Source organism: Engystomops pustulosus, chromosome 10 (assembly GCF_040894005.1).
Source record: "Engystomops pustulosus chromosome 10, aEngPut4.maternal, whole genome shotgun sequence".
Taxonomy (NCBI): domain Eukaryota; kingdom Metazoa; phylum Chordata; class Amphibia; order Anura; family Leptodactylidae; genus Engystomops; species Engystomops pustulosus.
The window spans coordinates 35,777,790-35,805,098 of record NC_092420.1 but is presented as its reverse complement, the minus strand read 5'-3'; the positions used below and the strand labels follow the sequence as shown (position 1 = coordinate 35,805,098).

Sequence of the window (27,309 nt, the reverse complement as noted above, 5' to 3'; positions counted from 1 at the left end):
TGTATGTAAGTCGGAACTGTATATTTTAGAATAGTAACCCCAGCCAAATTTTTTTGATCTCTGTGACAATTGGATTTTAAAACCTTTGGGTTGTCATAAGAACCAGGATTGAGAAATCTTAATTGCAGACACATTTGATAACTGTTATAGCTTATCATTGTAGCCTGGGAATAAAGTATAGTAAATTACCAACTTGTACATGTAAATGTAACCATTGTGAAATACTACAATTTACATAAGATATCTACTCTGCTCTGTGCTTTCACAGCAAGCTTGCAGAAGCCTGTCACTATGAGCATATACAGTGGGTACAGAAAGTATTCGGACCCCTTTACATTTTTCACTCTTTTTTGATCTTACCAATTGGCTGCAATTAAACAACATTATTATTTTTTGCTCAGTAATGTACACTCTGCACCCCATCTTGAGAGAAAAAAAAACAGCAATGTACATATATTTTTGCTTATTTATTAAACAAGTAAAACTGAAATATCACATGGTCATACATTTTCAGACCCTTTGTTCAGTATTGAGTAGAAGGAACTTTATGGTAGTGCAGCCATGAGTCTTCTCGGGAATGATGCACCTTTTACACCTTTATTTGGGGATCTTCTGAGATTCTTCCTTGCAGATCCTCTCCAGTTTCATCAAGTTGGATGGTGAACATGGGTGAACAGCCATTTTAAAGTCTTTCCAGAAATGCTCAATTGGGTTTACGTCCAGGCTCTGCCTGGGGAAGTCCAGAATGGTCACAGAGATGTTCTGAAGCCAATGCTTTGTTATTCTAGCTGTGTGCTTAGGGTCATTGTCTTGTTGAAAGGTGAACCTCCAGCATACTCTGGAAGAGGTTTTCATCCAGGATATATCTGTACTTGGCCACATTAATCTTTCCTTCAATTGCAATCAGTCATCGTGTCCCTGCTGCTGAAAAAGATTCCCATCTCACGATTGCTTAGTTTGGCTGGACGTCCTGGTCAAGAAAGAATTGTGGTCATCCCAAACTTCTTCCATTTAAGATTTATGGAGGCCACTTTGCTCTTGGGAACCTTTAGTGCTGCAGAAATTCTTTTAAACATTGGGCAGATCGGTTCCTTGTTACAATTCTGTCTCTGAGCTCCTTAAGCAGTTCCTTAGACCTCATGATTCTCATGTGCTCTGACAAACACTGTGAGCTGTGAGGTATTAAAGACAGATGTTTGCCTTTCCTAATCAATTTCACTCAGTCTCAAGGAGGATCAAATAATAACACGAGGTCTAAAAATACCAGAATAACCTTCGCTTAATGTCATATAGAAAGGGGGTAGTAACAAGCATATACATATGTATACAATTATACATTTATTTCACATATACACTCACCGGCCACTTTATTAGGTACACCTGTCCAACTGCTCGTTAACACTTAATTTCTAATCATCCAATCACATGGCGCAACTCAGTGCATTTAGGCATGTAGACATGGTCAAGACAATCTCCTGCAGTTCAAACCGAGCATCAGTATGGGGAAGAAAGGTGATTTGAGTGCCTTTGAACGTGGCATGGTTGTCGGTGCCAGAAGGGCTGGTCTGAGTATTTCAGAAACTGCTGATCTACTGGGATTTTCACGCACAACCATCTCTAGGGTTTACAGAGAATGGTCCGAAAAAGAAAAAACATCCAGTGAGCGCCAGTTCTGTGGACGGAAATGCCTTGTTGATGCCAGAGGTCAGAGGAGAATGGGCAGACTGGTTCGAGCTGATAGAAAGGCAACAGTGACTCAAATCGCCACCCGTTACAACCAAGGTAGGCAGAAGAGCATCTCTGAATGCACAGTACGTCGAACTTTGAGGCAGATGGGCTACAGCAGCAGAAGACCACACCGGGTGCCACTCCTTTCAGCTAAGAACAGGAAACTGAGGCTACAATTTGCACAAGCTCATCGAAATTGGACAGTAGAATATTGGAAAAACGTTGCCTGGTCTGATGAGTCTCGATTTCTGCTGCAACATACGTATGGTAGGGTCAGAATTTGGCGTCAACAACATGAAAGCATGGATACATCCTGCCTTGTATCAACGGTTCAGGCTGGTGGTGGTGGTGTCATGGTGTGGGGAATATTTTCTTGGCACTCTTTGGGCCCCTTGGTACCAATTGAGCATCGTTGCAACGCCACAGCCTACCTGAGTATTGTTGCTGACCATGTCCACCCCTTTATGACCACAATGTACCCAACATCTGATGGCTACTTTCAGCAGGATAATGCGCCATCTCATAAAGCTGGAATAATCTCAGACAGGTTTCTTGAACATGACAATGAGTTCACTGTACTCAAATGGCCTCCACAGTCACCAGATCTCAATCCAATAGAGCATCTTTGGGATGTGGTGGAACGGGAGATTCGCATCATGGATGTGCAGCCGACAAATCTGCGGCAACTGTGTGATGCCATCATGTCAATATGGACCAAAATCTCTGAGGAATGCTTCCAGCACCTTGTTGAATCTATGCCACGAAAAAATTGAGGCAGTTCTGAAGGCAAAAGGGGGTCCAACCCGTTACTAGCATGGTGTACCTAATAAAGTGGCCGGTGAGTGTATACTGACAAGGGACAACACTTTTCGGGGATGTATTACCCCCTTCATCAGGTCCAATAAATAGTTCTGTAACACTGAGAAGATACAGTCAAAAAAGCAATCCATACATAAAATTAATTATGACACTGAATAAAATGTTGGATGTAGTCATTTATACATAATATGCAATTAGAAAGATAAAGTGTCATTATGAAAAGAGTAATAGAATCCCATTAAGTAAAATGGATAAAAAGACAATAAGAAGGTACGGATTCATATAAAAAGTCCATAAATACATGTGCATAAAATTGTAATCAGATATTAAGTCCATAAATAATTTCATAAGAATATTCATATGCATAAAAAAGTCATCAATTTAAAAGGATGTATAAAAAACATACAGCAAACAAATAGACATTTCATTGTTTCTACATATTGTTCATGTATTATAATTTAGGGATAGCTATTGTACTGACCAGTCTAGGAGGATCAGAAGGGAATGGACAGCAGTTAAATATGAGTGATATAAGACTAAAAGAGCTATGAAGGTTTATAAGGGCACAACTCTAAAATAAATGCAATTACAAGCAAAATGCAAGTAATTGCTTTTATTTCCCCCTTTACGCTACCTACACGTGGGTGGGTTTCCTGCCCGCGCCTGCACACCTGCAATAGCCTTTGGACTTTTTTGACTGAAAGTTTGACAGTTATGACAGGTTATGGCACAATTGTATGCCAACGCAAGCTGCTCGTGGGATACATCAGGAGGCCGGAACGTCCTGATGTATCCAAAAGTGTCAGAAGGACAGGAACTATGTCACAAGGTCATCTTCCCCATTGTACTTTCTTATATTACGCTATGAAGTCCAATGGGTGACCTAATTTAACAACTCTCAGCCTTCCCTGTATGACAGGATTGTATGATCGGACTCCATGTTTTACATATGAGGTGGGGGTTGATCCTACCTGTATGGAATCATTCCCCGCTTGTATTGCATTAGATTTGTGGTGCATCTCAAGGTTGGAGTTGACCTGAATATAAGCCAAGGGACCTAATTGTACCACTAAAAAACTGGGAAAACATATTGACATGAGTATAAGCCTAGGGTGGAAAATGCCTCCCCTCACTAATAAAATGGGCAGCAGCGTCCTCACTTTGCAGCCTCCTCTCAGTAATAAAATGGGCAATAATGGCATCTCCTCAATAATAAAATGTGGAGCGACCCCCACCCTTCGTATGTGTATAAGGCATGCATACAATTGATTTTCTTTCCTGTCATGGACCTGCTTTCTACGGGCCCCTTGCATCCTTGGGCCCGGTCACTTACTCCCTGCTCACTCAAGTACAAGTCAAGGGGTTTTTTTCAGCGCAAGATTTGACTTATACCAGTATATACGATCTATACTTTTGTATGTCTATCATGCCAGGTTCCATTAAGCTGTGTGATGTAAACGAAAAATACAGTTTAAAATTCTACAAACTCATTTCACAAAATTCACTAACATAGAATTGTGAATGTAAAAAGAAAATGATGGACATAAAGTTTACATTTACTATTAGATATTTTCTCCTCACTTTTACATATCACTCATTTGGATTTTCAGTGTGTAATTTCAAGTGACTCTAATTCGACTCTTTTATGTGATTTTGTGGTACACATAAAGTTTTTTTTAATTGACCTTCACTAATAGAAATATACAAGTGGTTTCCTATGAATGACAAATCCTTTACAATGCTATTTTAATATTTCCATACCGTGGCTACTTATTAAATGAGTTTTCTGGGATAAATAAACTTTACATTTCTAGCAGAGGCAATAGTAAGAAAACAGAACAGGCTATACTTATCTCTGTCTTCACCTCCTGTCTACACCAGTTAGTGTTGGTATATACAGAGGCTCAGCAGTGACGTCCTTGTGTGGTCAGTTTTAGGCTGTATATGTGGATGGTTTCACTGAAAAGACAAAGAAAAGACTACATTTTATGTCCATGGTTCTGATTTCGCGATGAATCCATAAAATTTTACATCGGTTACCCATTAAAGTGTGGACATAGTAGTTCCCTACCAAACACTAGCTGGTGGTAGACATATTAGAGTACAAATATTTACTGACACTGTCCTTCTCTAAGCTTCACACACCGGAATCACCTAGAAAAGAAACTTATAATTAGCAGCCGGAGCACAGGGACGTGATGTCCGGCACTGCGGGCTGCTAATTATGCACACCTCCAGCGTGACGTCACCATGTTCTACAAGTCAGAACTGATGTGAGTACCAGATCGCCAGCGGGGAGAATTTGTAGACTTGCATACAAAATTCTATTCTTAATGAATGCAGTGGGGGACATGTATCTTTATTTCTGCAAGTCAAATCGTCTTATTTTTGCAACTTTTGTCATTTTCTCGACTTTTCACTGCAACTTTTTCAAGTATACCTTGGTTTGCACCTTGTTCAGTGTGCCTTATGTATCTTTATTTTCCAGATGTCCCGTGCAACTTTTCACTTATGTATCACTTTTTTGCTTATTTTTGTAACTTTTTAGGCAGAAATCTGCACCTGGTCCAGGACAGGTGCAAAGGAAGAATTTTTTTCATGAACCCTGTTTTAACATGTAAATTGGAATTATTTCACATGCTGTATATGTTAAAAATTTTGCATAGTAACCTGTTTTTTTGAAAAATTCATAAACTTTTGCATTTCAGAAAAGTGTGAGCTCACACGTGGCGTTTTGATTGCGTTTTGAAATGCATTACAACAGCTAAGGCGAGGTGATTTGCCTAATTACATCAGTGTAAACATTTGCGTTTGCAAAACGCAATGTAAACATGACGTTAAAGCATACGTTACATCACTTTTACTATGCGTTTTGTAAACCCAAATGTTATAACAGTATTGTCCTTAGGCAAATCACCTCTCAGCTGTTGTAATGTATTTCAAAATGCAACGTGTATATCCTTCAATACCCTACATTGAAATTACAATTAAAACTTTTTCTGTTGGCCTGTTCTTTACTTGCTCATCATGGTTTTTTTTTATTAAATTTTTTTTTTTTTATTGAGACATACAAGTTAAAAAAGTTTGCTTGCATGACAGCATAATAGATAGGGAGGGAGGGGTCGACAGGAATCCCTAAACCTAGCTTTAGCGCTACTTACCCATCATGTTTTGTCCATAAAAATAAGATATTTGAATACTGATATATAGACCATGTGATTTAATCAGAATTACTTTGTATTCTTTTACCAGGTTTCTCTATGTAGCTATCCTATGACTGTGCAGGGCACTAAAGAAGGGTGTTCTGGTCACTTCCAGTGATCGTCTCATGCATTACACTCCCATATTGGGGCTTATTTACTGCGGCCGCATTTCGGTCGGGTTTTCCGACTTTTCAGGGATATCGGGGCAGGGATTTAGAAGGGGATTGTGTCGCAAGCGAATGGATCTTGGCGCATCGGTGCCGGCTTTCATGCGACAGAAATTGGGGGCGGGTCTTCGGACAATCATTTAACATTTAAATTGTGTCGCAAGACAATGCACTTACATGCACCGGAAAGAAGAAGGTGAACTCCGGCAGAACTGATCGGTGGAAGCGACACAAGCATGAAATCGTGCCGCACGATCTTAGTGAATCACACCGGAGTCCATGATCGTCGGACAACGCACAGGGGGGAGCGCGGCAGGACCGGGTAAGTAAATGTGCCCCATTGTGTTGTATATCAGTATTGAAGTTTATTTCCATTACAATCACTGACCCTGCTTACAGTACTTAATACTGAGGTCTCCAAGCATTCATTCTGTGTCAGAACAACCCAGTATTCTTACATGTTCAGGTATGTATTTTCAGACATAAATTCCAAATCTGAAAAATATCAGTTTGATCAGTGGACCATGACATCTATGGGCAGCATTCTTGCATCCTCATTCTTCTCTTCTTCCTGTGTTCTGAATCTCGCCCTCCGTGGGTTGATGTTTCCATGGCAACTCTATCCTTTATGTTTCTGAAATTACACTCTAAATTGTTAACCTTTTAAGGAATAAGGTTTGGGCCCAGTATAACTGTAATGTTCATGTGCATATGTAGCTATATCAGCATGATATTATGTATTTTTTATAATTGTAACCCCAGCCAAATTTTTTTGCTCTCTGTGACAATTGGATTTCAAAAATGTTGGATTCTCATCAGAACCAGGATGAACAATAAAGCTTCATTGCAGACACCTGTGATAACTGTTGTTTAGCTGTTTATTGTAGCCTAGGGCTAAAGTACAGTAAGTCACCAACATCCAGAGGTTTGTTTATAACTAGGGGTCTCCTGTAAGTCAGGTGTTCTTATGTAGGGGACCGCCTGTAGTGGCTTGTTCATGTGAATACAGCCTAATAACAGGTGATATTGTCTTACTAGAAGCTGCATAGCAGAGGATCCCATTTATTGTTTCTTTCATTGGGAAGTAATCATCCTAATACACACTTATAAGCAACTGCAACTAATGAAGGCGGCCACACGAGAGTCATTGTATAAATGGCTGCAACTTATACGTGTGATTTTAGGAGTAGAAATGTTGCAAATGTTAAACTCAGGAGACACTCAGTAAATGGCATCTTCTCTAGTTTCACAAGTGAAATTACGGAATGTAAGCAAATGTTCCATTTTTCCATCTAATTTACTTTCCATCAGTCAGCCGTGCGAGTGATAAGGGCTAGTGTTTCCATCTACAGTACTGTAGGAAGTCTATGAAACCAGTATTCATACAAAATACAATGTACAGGAAGGCGCAGAGACGTGAGGAGTCAGATAACAATGCGTGAAACAAAGTATTACTCAGGAAGGAAAGTCTTGGTCAAAAATGTTGAGTGATTTATATCTTTTGTGATTTTATGTGTCTTATTTATTATCTACTTATACTATTTTAAGATGGCCCTTACCTCAACGCTCATTTTTTTCTCATAGAAAGTGGTTGCTCACAAGACAAGCAGGGTGAAAAGACTTTGTCCACATTTACTAAAAACAATGCGACCTGCAGGATTTCTGGTGCACATTCTTCATGAATCTGGCGCCTCCTGCACTTCCTCGACAGAGTGGACCATTTTTTTTGGTGCACCTTTAACATAAGGCGTGCAACAAAATTCTGTCAGACTTTGCATGATAAATGTGAAGCACGGACCAACTGAAAACCGGAACACCCCCTTCAGTGCAGAAATATATGTCGCATGAAGAAGTGGTCAGTCATGCCACAAAATGGTCGCTTGAGACACAAATGTGGCGCAGAGACTTCTTAAATACATTTGCAAGCTAAAAGAACGTGCCAAGTCCAACAGAAAACTGTAGCGGTTAGGGTCACCAATCTGATTGTTTTTGTATTGTAAAGCGTAATAACAAATATGGGTCATCAAAGAAAATATTGCAAATATAGCAGTAGTATATAACCTATCACTTGCCATTACTGCTGCATACAGAGATAACAAGGGGGTGAGCTTCTGGATTTAGCCCAAGGAGGACACTCCCACCTCGACTTGCTATAGACATGCTTGGACACCATGTAAAATTATAAAGTTGAATATACAGGAATCTAAGGAGAACATTTTTTAGCTAAAAGAAGGGTGTCAGGTAGCTAATATGGCTCTATGGGAACCTTCCGCTAGGTGTATATGTGCAAATGTGATAACAGGTTCCCCTTAATATAATTGATAATTGGTTAACGTTATACAGCTTTATATTTCAATGATATGCCTTCTATATATAATTCTATAAGTTCAACTTACTTTCCATTTACATTGTATTAAAGACCATATTCAGCAAAAACATAATAAATCATACAGAATATATAATGTAGAATAGGTGTCTTATAATATGCAATTTTCAACAATGCAATATGATAATTACAAAAAGAATTCTCAGATTACAGTATGGACATAGTCTCCCCCTATATCAGCAGTGACAATTTTTGTTGTGTTTTGTTTTTAGATACTTAATCAATGTAACATTTGAAGGACGGAACCTCTCATTTAGTGAAGATGGATACCAGATGCATCCGAAATTGGTTATTATACTTCTCAACCAGGAAAGAAAATGGGAAAGGGTATGTACTATTCCTCACTTCCTGTGTGTGTAGTGAAGTTGTGATAAGTCGTCTCTGTTAGGCTTTGACATTGACAGTCTGGTGACAACGAGTATTTGGCTTTATTTCTCACTGGTCTTGTTATGTGAGATTTTTGGAAAAGCATAGAGATTATAGAGGTATTTCACAGCAAATATGCCCTCACATACAACTTATTTTATTAACAGTTTTCTTTATTATTTGATAAAGCACAGGGCCTTCCCATAGTGGAAATGGAGGCGCAGTGATTTTGGCGGCTAATCCCTGCAACTCTTAGAAATTCTATATTATCTATAGAGAAACTATGGTTGTGGCGTAAGAAGCTGGCACTTGCAATTAACTAATAATTGCCATGTTATACCTGGCCATGCTGTTGTCTCAGGTGTTCAGGTGCAGCCCAACAATTAAGACAAAATCATGAGAGTCTGGGTGCAGTCACATGTTCACTTTTACAGATGCAGTTTTTGATGCACAAACCTGGAATGGAGTAAAAGTAGGAGGCGGAGCAGCACCTTTTAATTACTTGTCTCACCCATTATCATCCACAGCTTCAAAAACTGCATCTGAAAAACTGAATGTGTGACCGCACCCTCAAGCTGTGCTCACATCTGTAATGGAGATAAAAGGAGAGAAGGGGCGCTCCTATGTAATATTGTTATTAACAGTGATTGGTATAAGAGTCTAGGAACTACTAACCTTCTGAAGTTGTGCTGCTGGGCACAACTCCAATGCGAGCTTGGGGTGTATTTTTATATACACGTGGTGGCTTGTTCCTGCTGCCTCGCTCCTGGGAGTGTTCCGTTTCCAAAGTGGCCGGTAAGAAGATCCAAATAGTGGTAGGTATTGAGCGATTGTTCGGCGCTGGAGACCCTGCTTGGCCGCTGTCCTTTCTCTATTTCATGGCAGGGTGAGGATTGCCGCTTTCTCTACTCAGCCTCCTCCTCTCAAGCTCCATCCAGGGTTCTCATGCTGTTGACCATCTCCAGTCCAAGCAGGAAGTAGAATTCTACTTCCTGCTTGTGAACAATCCTCACCCTGCCATGAAATAGAGAAAGGACAGCGGCTAAGCAGGGTCTCCAGTGCCGAACAATCGCTCAATACCTACCACACCTGTAATGGAGCCTACATGACAGATTTTAATAAAAAAGTATTGACTGCATGCTCCAGTGGTGGAAATATTCAAGACTGGCACACAATCAGTGGCGTAACAACCGCCGTAGCAGCCGTAGCGGTTGCTACGGGGCCCGGACGTCTCAGGGGCCCGCGATGGACGGCGGAGAATTTATCATTGAGTGCCGTTATCCCGGGCCCTCTCTCCCTGATGACCGATACAGCACAATAACAGGCGCCCGCTCTCCACACTGTATTGCCGCACCGCCTGCTTTGCTGATCATGCCCGCCCACCTGTACGGACCGAGCCCACTCTCTCGCCCGCCCACAAACTTCTCCCGCCGCTGGAGCAGAATCCTGCCCGCCCCCGCTGCCTCCGGTGCTCCAGTGCTAAGTCCATCTGGCCGACACTCCCACCCGCGCATACCTCCGCTCCCGCCCCCACACTCCGCCGTTCCCCCCGCTGCTCTCGCTCTCGTAGCTCCACTCCACCCAACCTAAGCTCCCGACTCCGCTCCCGCGGTCCTGGCTGCACTCCCCCAGCCCAAGCTCCCAGCTCCGACCCTGCTCCCGCGGTCCCGGCTCCACTTCCCCTAACACAAGCTCCAGGCTCCGACCCCGCTCCCGCGGTACCTGCTCTCAAACCCCCCCTTCCTCGCTGCTGGGCTGCTGGTTCCCGGCACTCCCCCCAAACTAAGCTCCCGGCTTCGACCCCCTCCCGCGGTCCCGGCTCTCAAACCCCCCCTTCCTCGCTGCTGGGCTGCTGGTTCCCGGCTCCGACCTCGCCTTCCCCCGCTCCCGACTCTCCCCCCCAACCCTCGCTCCCGGCCTGAAACCTCCACCGATGGACAAGGCAGCAAACTTACCAAGACCATAAAAGAAAGTTAATGGTATTTTATCTTTGCATATATAGATGTATATAATATATATATATATATATACTGTATATATATATATATATATATATATATATATATATACTGTATATGTGTGTATATTTGCTATATGAATGTGCAGTGTGTGTATATGCTGTATCAACAGTTTGTATATGTGTATATATGCTGCATGTATATGCTGTATTTGTAATATTAACCAGGACTTCTATTTTGTACTACATGGCGGTACGCTGTATGCATTTTATACTAGATGGGGGGGCTATGTATGCATTTTATACTACATAACGGTATGCTGTATCTTATTCTACATGGCGGCAGGCTTTATGCATTTTATTCTACATGGTGCTACCCTGTATGCATTTTATTCTACATGGGGGTACGCTGTATGCATTTTATACTAGATGGGGGGGGCTATGTATGCATTTTATACTACATAACGGTATGCTGTATCTTATTCTACATGGCGGCAGGCTTTATGCATTTTATTCTACATGGTGCTGCCCTGTATGCATTTTATTCTACATGGGGGTACGCTGTATGCATTTTATTCTACATGGTGCTACCCTGTATGCATTTTATTCTACATGGGGGTACGCTGTATGCATTTTATACTAGATGGGGGGGGGCTATGTATGCATTTTATACTACATAACGGTATGCTGTATCTTATTCTACATGGCGGCAGGCTTTATGCATTTTATTCTACATGGTGCTACCCTGTATGCATTTTATTCTACATGGGGGTACGCTGTATGCATTTTATTCTACATGGTGCTACCCTGTATGCATTTTATTCTACATGGGGGTACGCTGTATGCATTTTATACTAGATGGGGGGGGGCTATGTATGCATTTTATACTACATAACGGTATGCTGTATCTTATTCTACATGGCGGCAGGCTTTATGCATTTTATTCTACATGGTGCTGCCCTGTATGCATTTTATTCTACATGGGGGTACGCTGTATGCATTTTATTCTACATGGTGCTACCCTGTATGCATTTTATTCTACATGGGGGTACGCTGTATGCATTTTATTCTACATGGTGCTACCCTGTATGCATTTTATTCTACATGGGGGTACGCTGTATGCATTTTATTCTACATGGTGCTACCCTGTATGCATTTTATTCTACATGGGGGTACGCTGTATGCATTTTATACTAGATGGGGGGGGCTATGTATGCATTTTATACTACATAACGGTATGCTGTATCTTATTCTACATGGCGGCAGGCTTTATGCATTTTATTCTACATGGTGCTACCCTGTATGCATTTTATTCTACATGGGGGTACGCTGTATGCATTTTATTCTACATGGCGGCATGCTGTATGCATTTTATACTACATGGCGGTACTCTGTATGCATTTTATACTACATGGCGGTACGCTGTATGCATTTTATACTACATGGTGGTACGCTGTATGCAGTTTATGCTACATGGCGTCACGCTGTATGCATTTTATACTACATGGCGGTATGCTGTATCTATCTTATACTACATGGCAGTACGCTGTATGCATTTTATACTACATGGCGGTATGCTGTATGCATTTTATACTACATGGCGGTACACTGTATGCATTTTATACTACATGGCAGTACACTGTATGCATTTTATACTACATGGCTGTACACTGTATGCATTTTATACTACATGGTGGAACACTGTATGCATTTTATACTACATGGCGATATGCTGTATGCATTTTATACTACATGGCAGTACGCTGTATGCATTTTATACTACATGGTGGTACACTGTATGTATTTTATACTACATGGTGGTACGCTTTATGCATTTTATACTGCATGGCGGTACGATATGCTTTATCTATCTTATACTATATGGTGGCACGCTGTATGCATTTTGCATTTCTTTATTTTTACACCAAACCAATATGATGGATCTGGTCCTGACATTCCCTGATATAATACTTATATGGGGGGGGGGGGGTGTCTCTCTACGGCTCGCCTCAGGCAGCAGACAGGCTTGGTACACCCCTGTGTGTATATATGCCTGTATGTATGCATATATTCCTGTAAGTATGTGTATATATGCCTGTATGTATGTATATATGCCTGTAAGTATGTGTATGTGTGTATATATGCCTGTATGTATGCATATATGCCTGTAAGTATGTGTAAATATGCCTGTAAGTATGTGTATGTGTGTATATATGCCTGTATGTATGAATATATGCCTGTATGTATGTGTATGTGTGTATATATGCCTGTATGTGTGTATATATGCCTGTATGTATGTATATATGCCTGTATGTATGTATATATGCCTGTATGTATGTGTATGTGTGTATATATGCCTGTATGTATGTATATATGCCTGTAAGTATGTGTGTATATATGCCTGTATGTATGTATATATGCCTGTAAGTATGTGTATGTGGGTATATATGCCTGTATGTGTGTATATATGCCTGTATGTATGTATATATGCCTGTATGTATGTGTATGTGTGTATATATGCCTGTATGTATGTATGTATATATGCCTGTATGTATGTGTATGTGTGTATACATGCCTGTATGTATATATGCCTGTATGTATGTGTGTATATATGCCTGTATGTATGTATATATGCCTGTAAGTATGTGTATGTGGGTATATATGCCTGTGTGTGTATATATGCCTGTATGTATGTATATATATGCCTGTATGTATGTGTATGTGGGTATGTATGCCTGTATGTATGTGTATGTGGGTATATATGCCTGTAAGTATGTGATTTCTGCATGGCCCCCCTTCCCCTTCAAAAATATATACATATTTGTACAGACATGATTATAAAATCACATGCATTTACACAGTCATATATACACACATTTATATATTATACACACACTGGTGCACATTTACTAAGGGCTGTGCGCCACTTTTCTGTCGGACTTTTCTGTGGTGCATTTTGTCAGGACAGTGCAGGGGGCACCAGATTCATGAAGAACGTGCGCCAGAAATCCTGAATCTCACACCCCCTGCACACTACACAGTACACTGCACATAGTACACACTGCACTGTGCTTAGTAAATGTGCACCAGTGTGTGTATAATATATAAATGTGTGTATATATGACTGTGTAAATGCATGTGATTTTATAATCATGTCTGTACAAATATGTATATATTTTTGAAGGGGAAGGGGGGCCCCATGCAGAAATCCGCTATGGGGCCCAGCCTCTCCTAGTTACGCCCCTGCACACAATGCGCCAGCTATTCATAAATTCCCACCAAAGACTTTATCAGGCACTTAAATGACCCATTGGCCCACATTAATTGATGTGTTTTCGCCACTTTTCTGTCTTACTTAGCACTGAAAAGAACGTGCAAACTGCTTTATAAAGTGTCTGCACCAGTATTGTGTTGTGGCTGCAGTATGTCCACAGCAGTACAAAATTCTGCACCTAAAGGGGCGCTCCGGTGCCAATTCAGACCCTGCACCACATTTATTATAGCAACTTGACCTAGTTTAATGCAGTTAAATGTGCACCAGAAATGTTGGTGCACACTTCCCGAGCAGTGCAGGGAGCGCCCAGATTAAAGAAGACCATGCACCAGTATTCAGAAATCTGCCGCACTCTGCACTTAGCAGAGTGCGCACTAGCTTTGATAAATGTGGACCATTGTCTTCTTAATGTAATCCCAAACATACCGTATATACTCGAGTATAAGCCGAATTCCCCACTCGGCTTATACTCGGGTATTTAAAAAAATTCGGTACTCACCATTCCGACGGCCCGAGCAGCGGCAGGTCCGCCTGTAGTGCCTCTTCTTACTTCATGCCGGTGCCAGGTCCGCGACGGCTCCGTGCACGCGTCCTGACCGGCACACAACCATGCAGTTCCTCTTCTTACTTCATGCCGGCACCTGGTCCGCAATGGCTTTGTGCACGCGACCCGACCGGCACACAACTATGATGTCAGCAACAGATTTATGCTGTTTTATCTCCTATCACTCCCAAGTCTGGTCAGTAGAATATTCCAGGGCGGGTACTCTCTAAGCAGACACATTATAATCCATCTAGTTCTGTGGGCTGATAATGTGATTACATTATCAGGTTACAGGTGTATATGTACTTTCAGCTGTCTTCTGACATGGTAGTAACACACTGACTCATAGAGAGCGATGAGAGAGATCAGCGATGCATGAAATTTCTATTACACCGAGGCATGACAGACAAAGGCTGACAGACCTTTACACTGTCAGCTTTGCTACGTCTCTGTTCTCACAGATATGTGCCTGCCTCCCCCTTCCCCAAGATAACTTATCTGCTTGTAGTTTGCTTCTCTTTCCTCATGATCTGGTGCTGGCAGGAAGTGAATCAGTGAGTGTCTGTGAGCTCCATGCTGTACTGCAGGGGGCATGGCTACAGGCCGAGAGAGAAAAAAATCTCAGCAGCACGGAGTCACACAGGAATTCAATATGGCGGCCACCATCCTAAGTCAGAAGTTACAGAGTCGTATCTAAGGGAAACTGAAATTGTGTACACCAGGACTGATAGAGACAGGTTAGACATATATCTGTGAAAAGCTGTATTTTTGTTAATAACAGTGAATTAGAGAATGTGTTATTTTGCTATCCTGAGTACATATGAGAAACTTGTCTTCGTGGGAATACCCCTTTAAGTGTAACATTTTTTTGGAAACACTAATTTATGGAAAACTTTAGATTCATAGTATGATTTACCAAATAGTATATATTAACTTGGCTCCATTGCCCTGCCTATCAACGGCCTAACTTTTTGGCCATATTCCAGTTAGGACATGACTAGGCAGTGCAGGATTCACCTCAAGAATGCAACACTAATTCTAGCCTAGTATTGTGCAGGGGTTCAGTTAGGGGTGTCCTGCCCTTGGTTAAATCTTTAGATGCAGTCAAAGGGAGGTAAATGTAGTACTTACCTCTCCCACAAGTGCTTTCAGCAGGGAAGGACAGCTGGGGCCTTAGCATTTCCCTATTAGACCCTGCCATCAGAGGAGCTGCTGGATTCAGCCTGAGGAGGCTTAGATACAGGGTAAAACTATAAAGATGAATGTATGGGAATCTCAGGGGAATAATATTTAGCTAAAATAAAGATGTCAGTTAGTTACTAGGGCTCTATAGGAACCTGCCATTACCTGTATTTGTGAAAATGTGGTGACAGGTTCCCTTTAACTACTTGGTGCAATCAGGTCATTAATTTCTCTCTTAAGCGTCCTGCACCTCCCTGTCCCTCATTCCCCACCATACCACAACAATGTCATCATATTCGGAGTCCGGCATATCTAATCGCATAGTTCCTCACTATGAATTCTTTATATAATGACTGTAATATTAATTTTAATTGACCACATTATGCAAATTGTGTACTAATGGTGGTCACACCAAACAACAGATCCTCAAACATTAGCTTAAAGATTCCCACAAATGTATTTTATGTAGCACCGCAATCTGGTTTTGTTCAGTACAAGTCTGTTTTAGCAGTCTGATTTCCCATCTCACGTTCCTTCAAGAAGCATGACCCAAATCTTCCTGCATCTGTTTATTGCATCTCTTTAAACTGTCCATCACAGGCAACCTCTCCTATCATCAGCACAGGCTCATATAGTTCAAACAAGGGAGAGGGTGATTAAAGAGGACAGCAGGAAAAGAGATAAGGAAGTAAGGAGAAAAGAGAGCAGTATGAAGCTGAAGCTGCTTTACAGGTCTTAGCATCTCAACGGAAGTTGCTTTCTTCTTGTTTTACACTGACAATTTCTACTTTGTTCTTTTATGTTGTTATTTTGTAGTATTAATACATGTATATAGATCACATTCCTTAGACTTTCTTGCTACTATGTATTCTTATCTTTTGATATTTCTTTGACTATCATGTACACTTTCTTCGTGGCATGTTTATGCTGACCTGTCATTGTTGTGTCATCTTTAGCATTTATGTCTTACATTGTGCTTAATTTAAAGACCTATTATCACAAAAAATGATCTTTTATATATACAGTCGGTACGGAAATTAATCAGACCCCTTTACATTTTTTACTCTTTTTGCTCATTAATGTACACTCTGCACCCCATCGTGTAAAACAGAAATGAAGATATTTATTAAACAAGAAAAACTGAAATATCACATGGTGATAAGAATCAGACACTTGAGATGGTTGTACTCCTCCATTGGAGTTCAGCTGTGTTAAAATAAATTGATTGGGCTTGATTAGGAAAAACACACCTGTCTATATAATACCTCACAGCTCAAAGTGCATGTCAGAGAACATGAGAATCATGAGGTCTAAATAACTTCCCAGGGAGCCCAGAGACAGATCAGACAAGGCACAGATCTGGCCAAGGTTACAAAAGAATTTCTGCAGCACTCAAGGTACCTAAGAGCACAGTGGCCTCCATAATCCTTAAATGGAAGAAATTTGTGACAATTACAACTCTTCCTCGACCTGGTCATCCGGCCAAACTAAGCATGGTAAAGGACCTTGGTGAGAGAGGTAAAGAAGAACACCAAGATCACTGTGGCTGTGCTCCAGAGATGCAATAGGGAGATGCAAGAAAGTTACTCAAAGTCAACTGTCAATGCAGCCCTCCACCAGTCTGGGCTTTATGGCAGAGTTTTCTGTGCAAGACATATGAAAGCCGCATATAGTGTGCAAAAAAACACATGAAGGACTCCAAATCTATAAGGGAAATTAGATTCCCTGGTCTGATAGAACGAAGGTTGAACTTTTTGGGGCACATTTACTTACCCGTCCCGTTGACGCCGCCAATCCGGAATGTCCAACGAGGATTCGGAGCTGCCACGATTCACTAAGATCGTGCGTCCAAGTTCCTGCATGTGCCGCTTTTCCGCTGAGGTCCGCTGGAGTTTACCTTCTTCTTCCCGGAGCATGTGAGTGCTGAACTTGCGACACAATTTGGTGTTTAAATTCCACGGTTTGTCCGATTCAGTCGAGTTGTCCGACAACCTCAACATGGAGTGCAGAGTGTACATCAGTGAGCAAAAAAAAAATGTCAACAGAGATTCACTGGACATGGAAATCAGGGTTTGGAGAGTAGTTATGATTTTCCAAAATGAATAAACCCAAGAATTTTTTGAAGCAAAAAGTAAAATGTTTTAATTTTGGAGTAACATGGTATGTTATGTAGCTATGATACATTCTGCCTCCTTCTAGCCATAAGAAATGGCTTGCTAGCAAGAGAGAATTCAGGGGTAATTTAAGAATTAAAAGTAGATGAGGAAGCAGGGAGAGTGGACGATGGGCCCCAGGATAAGTGTAGCAGGAAGCACTTTGCTATCATAAGATGTAGTAAAATATATAGATATATACTTGTACTACTGGTTCATTCAAAGTGTACTAAAAGGTTAGTGACCTTAAGCCAAGGTTTGTTATAAGATAAAAGTGTTTTAGATTTTGTCATTTTCAAACCGAACTGAATCTCCTCCCTCCTAACTATATCCTCTATGATGGTACGCTACTACTGTTGCTTGTATGAGAAACATTGGCGCACAGTATGTACTACTTCCATTTGCTTTGAAATGCAAATGTCTAAAGATTGTCCTATTTCCATAGATTGCATTGCTCCTTTATGTTAATACCAAATCTTTGACTGTACAGCTGCAAAACCGATTTGCATCTGCACATGGGACGGAGATGAATGCAGATGTTCTGGGCATAACCTTATTCTATCTTTTCTAGCGTTCCTCCAGTTCTCCTTACAGTGTTGAGCAGCACTCCAGCCCCCACTCGTCTTACTGTTCCTCCCACCCACCTTTCCATTCTCCTTCTGCACTTTCCGTTCCCTCTCACACTTGGCAGGAGTCCCAGCCTGCATATGTGCTCTTAGTAAGTCACAGGCCTGTTCTTTATCGGATTAGTCGTGCCAATTGGCAGTCATCAGGATTGACACATTGAAAAGCCTTTAATTGACGGCTCTTATTGCTCTATCAGATCATTCAGAGTCGCATAACAGGACTTCAATCCCATAAGGCCTTGCTCGGGTGCGTTTACAAGCTGAACAGAGCTGTCCTTGTAATAGTGACATGCAAACATGATGTATATCACAGTAACTGTCATGTATATATCCTCTGTGTGCTGAGCTTTCTGAGAGTGTTCCATGCGTCTTTGGGACACAACATTCAGCTATTAGTGAATTGGCTAATATTTATATGGAATTTATACATAAAGAAAGCTCCCCGCTCCCCATTTAGATACAGTCCTGTAAACTTTAAAGTCATAGTCACATTCTTTATTTTTTTCTATGTACATATTTACATACAGACATCAAAATGCCTGTTCCTTCCTCCCTGAATTTTCATTAACCCTTTAAGGACCTGGCCCTTTTTTTGTTTTGTCATTTTTATTTTTTCACTCCCCACAATCAAAAATCTATAACTTTTTTTGTGCACATAAAGAGCTGTGTGGCAGCTTGTTTTCTGCATAACAAACTACACTTCTTTGTGATGGTATTTATTCTTCAATGCCATGTACTGGGAAGAGGGAAAAAAATTCCAAATGCAGTGAAATTGGTGAAAAAAATAATTTGTGCCGTTTTCTTGTGAGCTGGGATTTTACGGATTTCACTGTGCGCCATACATTATTAGACCTAGGAAGTTGTCTACTGGTGTTGGGGTGGGGGGTTATTAAGATAGATTTGCACAAAGCCAGTCTTTATATATTCCCCCCTATATGTTCTGCTACATAACTGTACAGAAAGTAACTAGAAACCATGTAAACACATCATGAACTATATTATAGGACCAAAATAAGTGTCAGACGCCAAATGTTTGGAATCCTGATATGATACAATGTAGAGTGGATGGTAATTATGAAGACGTATAGCTCCACCAGAGACCACTTCCTCTTGTCACATGGCTGTTTCTATGGATGTCATGAAAAATGGATCCTCGTCTGGTGATTGAGAGAACATAGTGTGCTGTTTTTCTAAAGTAGGAGGGAAATACAGAAATGTGTCTGGTGGGTGGTAGAAAGCTGGCATGTCTCTCAACTCCACAACTCATCAATGCTCTCCTGAAAAAGCAGCCAAGGAGAACAAAATTTACCACCAAATCTTCAGAGAGGAGCCAGCGAATTACATTATCAGTGAGGCTGAAACAGAAGCTGTGGAGACACATCACATCACTTAGCCCTTGCTGCCCATCACTCCATCCGTCTTTGTACAAGCTTCAGGGGAGGGAAAAATAAACCCAAATCATTTATTGCCTTATATACAGAGATGTACCGGATTGGTACCTGGCACTAATAGTAATAAATATTATTAAAGTTAATTGTTCATTTCTATATAAAATGTCTATATTATTGTGACATCCCTACCTCATTTCCTGTACTGATGCCCACCTATGTGACGCAAGGGCATTTGACCCCCTTAGATTTTTCATTGCATTGACTTGGGTACTATTATAACCTTTGACTCATAAATGCAGAGCTATTGCAGAACAGGTCTCTTAACCCTTAATAATCCAGCAGCCAATGCTTTGGGAGAATTCATTTGTGTCATTTGTGAGTTGCTTTGTCGCGTTTGCAGCAGTTCCTATAAAACGTGTAATATTGGAAGCTTTCCCAGTTAGATGTGTATTCGATTGCCAACCAGAATTGTTTTTACTCAGTTAAGCTCAGGTTAAAACATGTTTCACTATGTGGGAAGTAGAGGAACGTGTTGGAAAGAAACAATGCTGAACAAAGAGCTGTGTGATTGTACTGTGTGATCTGAATACATGTATTGTGAGGAACCTGTGTTGTTCTTTATTTGCAGCATTTTGGTTGATTTGGATACTTGTGTATTTTTGAAGAACAGCAATAGCATAGTTTACTACAGCTATGTCATATAAAAGCAATATATATATATATATATATATATATATATATATATATATATAGTTCAGTGAGGAGGCAGCACTCTAGGAAATATGTAAAAGAGAGTGAGTCTTTAAGCAAGAAAACTTCATTATGATTTCTCCCAGCCATGGCAGCTTTGTATAGCATCTCCACACTACACCCGTAAAAATACACCAGTCACTTACAATATAATGTCAGCTGAATAAAAATTAATAAAATAACAGTTAATAAAATCGCATCAATAAGCTAATGACCCACTAAAATGAAGTATTTGTAAAGTGCATCTCATGTCGCAAAAAATAAGCCCTTATGTGTCCAAATTGCCAAAAAAATAAAGATTGTATAGCCAATAAAAAGGGACAATGCATAATCTGCTCTGAATGGCGCAGCTTCCCTTAGATGCCCTGGCGTGTGCCCATACAGCAGGTTACCACCACATATGGGGGATTGTTATACGCGGGAGGGATTGGGTATCAAATTTTGTGGAGCGTTTTGGTATTTTATCCACTGAGAATTTGTACATTTTATGAAAAACACATTAATTTAGCCAAAAAAATTTCCCTTTCAAAATTGCATCCGATTTTGTTTTAACCCCTGTAAAACAATTAAAGGGTTAACAAACTTCATAAAAGTTGTTTTACATATGTTGAGGGGTGTAGTTTCTATAATGGGGTAATTTATGGGGTTTTACTTTTATTTAGGCCTCTCAAAGTGACTTGAAACCTGAGCAGGTCCCTCAATAGCAGGATTTTGCTTTTTCTATGAAAATGTGAAAAATCGCACCTAACGTTCAAAGCCCCATAACAGCTTACAAAAATAAGACTATGCATAAAAAACCATGTCCACATAAATTAGACATTTAGTGAATGTTAGTTATTAAGTATTTTTGCGGTTATGACTATATATGGAAAAAGTAGAAGTTTGAAGTTGGAAAATCAAGAATTTTTCCAAATTTTCACCAAATATCTGATTTTCTCATAAATAAATGCCACCAAAATTTTTCAACTAACATGAAGTACAAAGTGTCACGAGAAAACAATTTTAAAATCACTTGTATATGTTTCAAAGTTATGACCATTTATAGTGACACAGGGCAGATTTGAAAAAAATGGGCCGTGTCAGGAAGGTGAAAAGTGGCTTCGGTGTTAGGGGGTTAAGGGTGCAGTCACACGTTGCGTTTAACGCATGCATTTAAAAATGCATTGCAACAGCTGAAGAGAGATTTGCCTAATTAAACAGTTGTGCAAATGTTAACACCTGCGTTAATTCATATGTTAACATTGTGTTAACAAACATGTGTTAACACATGCAGTAACATTGCATTAACAGTTGTGTTTTGTAAACACTAGTGTTAACAGCGTTTTAATTAGGCACATCTCTCTTCAGCTGTTGCATGCGTTAAAGGCGAAGTGTGACCGCACCCTCAGGGTGCGTCTACACGTTCATTTTTTGAGATGCAGTTTTTGAAACCAAAAGCAGGTGTGGATGAAAATGGGCTGGGACAAATGATTGAAAGGTCCTACTTCTTCTCCTATCTTTACTCCATCCTTGGTTTGGGCATCAAAAACTGCATCTGAAAAACTGAACGTGTGGTCGCACCCTAAGTGTCATTATAGCATGTTAGCTAACTTTATTCTACTGCGTACTATATTTATCTGGGGTGAAGAAATGCATTTTAGTTATTTGTAAATGCACATATTTATGTATATCCTTCAAATTTTGTAAAGATATCCCCTCACTGTGGGTATAAAATTTATACCTTTTAGGACTTTCTTACAGACATTTAGCTAACATTTGTTATCCCTCTGTTTCTGGTGAGGTGACTGTCCAAGATGCAGAAGATAGAGCGAGTCCTATTCCCGCTCGTGTTTGCGTCCCAGGCAGTTGTTTTCAAACTGGTCCACAAGATGCTAACATTTGTTTAGCTAATATTTGTGATTGCTCTGCTTGTGGTGATTTGGGTTCATTTTAGAATATCTCTTCCTTTTGTGTGCGTGTTGTGGTGAGCTGATAAATCCTCTCTATTTTTCATTTCAATCTCGGAATTAGTTTCTTCTGAAAAGTCTGATACTTTTGTAACTTTTTTCTAAGTTAGCTTAGCATAGCTCCTGCACATGTAGCAAATTCAGTGCATTTACTGGTATTGGTCATCATGACCTTTGCACATTACTGTAAATAATCGTAAATTGTAACTTTGTCAGCAATGGTGCTATTTTACTTCTCTAGTTCTATTTTCTGTTTGGTTAAAGAAAACAACAAAATCCCACTAATACTCATACCAGCATACATAACATACAATGTATCTATAGCGTCAATTCTGACATTATACACCTCTGTAGCTCGATGTTCAGCATTTTGACAATCCAGCTGGCTGTCTGCTTTTATTCACTAAATGCCCTTTCAAAGGCTGTAAATAATTCAGGAGATTACTGCTTAAAAGAGTAAAAATAACACCAGGAACATAGAAACACCATTTAGAGCCCTGCCAGCCGCCGCCTCCTTACCTGAGAGCAGATTTCATTTTCCATGTGGCATGTTTATTCTGCTTACTTTTGTATACTTTCCTCTAGTATCTTAAAGTGGTAATCACAATCAAAAGTCATAATGGAAGAGAGAAATTAGAGTTATTGTAAGAAATACAACAATAAAGTGAAACTTCACCTTGGTATGACTTAAACATGATTGTAATACCTGCATGGAGCAGAGCTGTGTACAGGAGGCTGCTTTCTAAGATAGGCTGCAGTGACTTATTACATTATGGTTCTCTTTTTCTTGAATATATCAATTTAGGACAAGGAGCAATGATTTGAGGGTGGATACTTTCCTAATCTTCTATGGGCTCACACGTATGACAGTGGTTTCCAAAGCCCTGGCCACAAGCTGACTGTCCAAGGCACAAACAATCAGGGGCGGACTGGGAATTTAAAGTGGCCCTGGAAGAAACTGTCAAAACACGTAGGCGTGGCCTTGTGATGTGGGTGAAGTTACTAAACTCCATACAAACTTTTAATAGATGGTCTAAGTCAACATGTACACCGCAGAGAAAGAGACTCATACTGCCTCCTTGTAAAGGAATAACACTTCTATTTTAAGAGCACACAACTTAATACTGCCATATATTTACACTAAAAACATACTACAATACCTTCTCCAATAAACAAGAATGTAACTACTATAATACTACTCCCCCTAAGTAAAATATATTGTAATACTGCCCCGCTATGTACAAGACTATAACTACTATAATACTTTCTCCTATGTACAAGAATAGAACTACTATAATACTGCCCCCTATGTACAAGAATATAACTACTATAATACTGCCCCCTATGTACAAGAATATAACTACTATAATACTGCCCCTATGTACAGGAATATAACTACTATAATACTGCCCCCTATGTACAGGAATATAACTACTATAATACTGCCTCCTATGTACAGGAATATAACTACTATAATACTGTCCCCTATGTACAGGAATATAACTACTATAATACTGCTCCCTATGTACAAGAATACAACTACTATAATACTGTCCCCTATGTACAAGAATATAACTACTATAATACTGTCCCCTATGTACAGGAATATAACTACTATAATACTGCCCCTATGTACAAGAATATAACTACTATAATACTGCCCCTATGTACAAGAATATAACTACTATAATACTGCCCCTATGTACAGGAATATAACTACTATAATACTACCCCTATGTACACAATATAACTAGCCAGGCAACCCATAGCCCCAGTATATAGCCAGACAGCCCATAGCCCCAGTATATAGCCAGACAGTCCATAGCCCCAGTATATAGCCAGACAGCCCATAGCCCCAGTATATAGCCAGGCAGCCCATATCCCCAGTATATAGCCAGGCAGCCCATAGCCCCAGTATATAGCCAGGCAGCCCATAGCCCCAGTATACAGCCAGGCAGCCCATAGCCCCAGTATACAGCCAGGCAGCCCATAGCCCCAGTATACAGCCAGGCAGCCCATAGCCCCAGTATACAGCCAGACAGCCCATAGCCCCAGTATACAGCCAGACAGCCCATAGCCCCAGTATACAGCCAGACAGCCCATAGCCCCAGTATACAGCCTGCCAGTCCATAGCCCCAGTATATATATATATTGTGTGTACTTACTTTGCAACCTCGCAGAATCCTCTGCTAAGTCCCAGGGGTTGGGCTTTGGTTTGGCTGCATTCCAAAAAAGCAACACGTGACTTTGCTCTCTTTGCTCCTCACTCGGCAGCTCTCAGGCCCCACCTTTGTGCTCCTGTAAGCTCCTCCCTCCCCACTGATGTCCACTCATCACGACCTCAAAGAAGCACACATACACCTTTAAGTTGCTAGTTGCTGCTTCTGCCTGTGTCTTATCAGTGCTGTAGTAACTGACCACCCTTCTAGAATTTGAAACTGTGATGTCAACGCAAGATTGTGTGGATGGTGGATAAAGAACCTTAACTAACATCCAAACAAGTACAAGCTGCCTACAGTCCAAGCGTACAACAGTGTCAACCTGTACTATCCGTCGGTGTCTGAATGAAATGGGACTGTATGGTAGGATACCCAGGAAGACCCCACTTCTTACACAGAAACATAAAAAAAGCCAGGCTGGAGTTTGCCAAAACATACCTGAAAAAGCCTAAAAACGTATTGGGAGAATGGTCTCTGGTCAGATGAAACAAAAGTAGAGCTTTTTGGAAAAAGGCATCAACATCTGGGGAGAGATCTCACAATGGCAGTTTGGAGAAGGCACCATCAAATCTCAGGACCTGGAGCAGTTTGTCAAAGAAGAATGGTCTAACATTCCAGCAGAGCCTTGTAAGAAACTCATTGATGGTTACCGGAAGCGGTTGTTCGCAATTATTTTGTTAAAGGTTGTTCTACCAAGCATTAGGCTGAAGGTGCCAATACTTTTGTCCGGCCTATTTTTTGAGTTTTGTGTAAATGATCAATGATTTGAATTGTTTTTCATTCTCTTTTGTGTTTTTTCATTGCAAGCAAAAAAATGAAGATATTAATTCCTAAGAGTTTGTGATTGCAATCACTCTATAGTAAGAAAACGAGTATTATCTGACAGAATTGCAGGGGTGCCAATACTTGTGGCCACCACTGTATATGTGATATGCATAATGGTAATCTGATATGTACGTGCTGGGGTGGAAAGAAGGCAGAGGCCTACCTAAGCTCTCAGCCCTCAGTTTTGTGCTCCTGTACAGCTCCTCCCACCCCCACTGATGTCAGCTCACCACGACCTCAAAGAAGCACAAATAACACCTTTAAGTTGCTAGTTTCTGTTTCTTTCTGCGTTTTATCAGTGCTGTAGTAACTGACTACCCTTGTAGCATGTGAGACTATGCTATGTGTTTGATCTGAATAATGGTAATCTGATTTGTACATGCTGGGGTGGAGAGAAGGCAGAGGCTTACCTACCATGTAGGCCAAAAACACCATGTGACATGTCTGTGCTGCTCACTCCTCAGCTCTCAGCCCTCACCTTTGTGCTCCTGTATAGCTGTACAGGAGCACAAAAGTGGGGGTTGAGAGCTAAGGAGTGGTTCACATGTTGTTTTTTGAAAAGCATCCCAACATGCAAGTTAAGTTAAAACATACAATTATATTGTCATACAAATTCTGAGAGAAGACAGAAAGACATATTTGCAATACAGGTGTAATGGGCTTCTGCAAGCGGTCTTTACTGAAAATGTGCTCATTGGTGACGAGTTCCCTTAAATATCTATTCTTTGGGCCCACAACTATATAGCTACATGGAAATATTACCTGTGAGGAGTGATACGTGCTGTCCATACACTTCATTTAGATCTGATGTATGTACAATATAGAAAAAGCATGCATCTGATGCATCTGCGGTACTGTAAGTTAAACTGGGGAGTTTGTTGAGTTTGTTACACAACCAATGGATGGTTGAGATGCTGTATGCTTAGGCTTCTGTGCTAAGTGTGCCCTTAGCCCCATTATGGTTGTGCACACTAGAGTGTACACAACTGCATTTCCTAAAGATATTTACCCCTTACCAACATGTGATGTAGTATTACGTCACATGTCGGCTGCCACCCACCAGTTACGCGTCAACCGAATCTGTTAACCCAGTTAACGCCTCAGGCAATGCTGCAGGAGAGGTTTAAATCCTGGCGACGCCACAACGGATCCGATCCCCGCCCCGTGACGTCATCGGGGGACAGCAATCGGTTGCCATGACAGACTTTGGCAGACCCGAGGCTTTCTGGTTTCTACAGATCCGTTGCAATAAGCCAGTGGCTCATTGTAATTAATACTGTGCAAAAATGCCATATACTGCAATACCGTAGTATTGCAGTAAATGGTAGGAATGATCAGACCGTCTAGGGTTAATCTACCCTAGAGGGTCTAAGAAATAGCAAAAAAAAATGTAATTTTTTTTTTAAGGTTATATTTAAAAAACCTAATAATTCAACACCCCCCATTTCCCTACAACTGATATAAATATTAAAAAAACTGTAAAAATCATAAACACATTAGGTATTGCGCATTCCAAAATGTCCAATCTATCAAAATATAATAACGGTTATTCCCGGCGTTTAACCCTGTAACGGAAAATAGCGCCCAAATTTGAAAATACCACTTTTTTGCCATTTTGAAAAAAAAATTAAAAAGTCTATAAAAATTGATGTAAAAGCTTTTTGTACAGGTTTTAGTTATGTAAATGTATGAAAACATTATAAAACCTATACAAATTTGGTATTCCCCGTAATCGCATCAGCCCAAAGAATGAAGTAGACATGTCACATGGCA

The 27,309-nt window shown here is 40.5% G+C and overlaps 1 protein-coding gene across 5 annotated transcripts in view; it reads left to right on the top strand.

Moving 5' to 3' along the window:
- The window catches only part of GRIN2B (glutamate ionotropic receptor NMDA type subunit 2B), a 552,939-nt gene that overhangs the window by 485,442 nt on the left and 40,188 nt on the right, over positions 1 to 27,309 (top strand). For all 5 annotated transcript variants that reach the window (XM_072127541.1, XM_072127539.1, XM_072127540.1 and 2 more), the window contains one exon: positions 8,516 to 8,630. In XM_072127541.1, the coding sequence (XP_071983642.1) occupies positions 8,516 to 8,630 (115 nt within the window). The remainder of the gene's footprint in view (positions 1 to 8,515; positions 8,631 to 27,309) is intronic.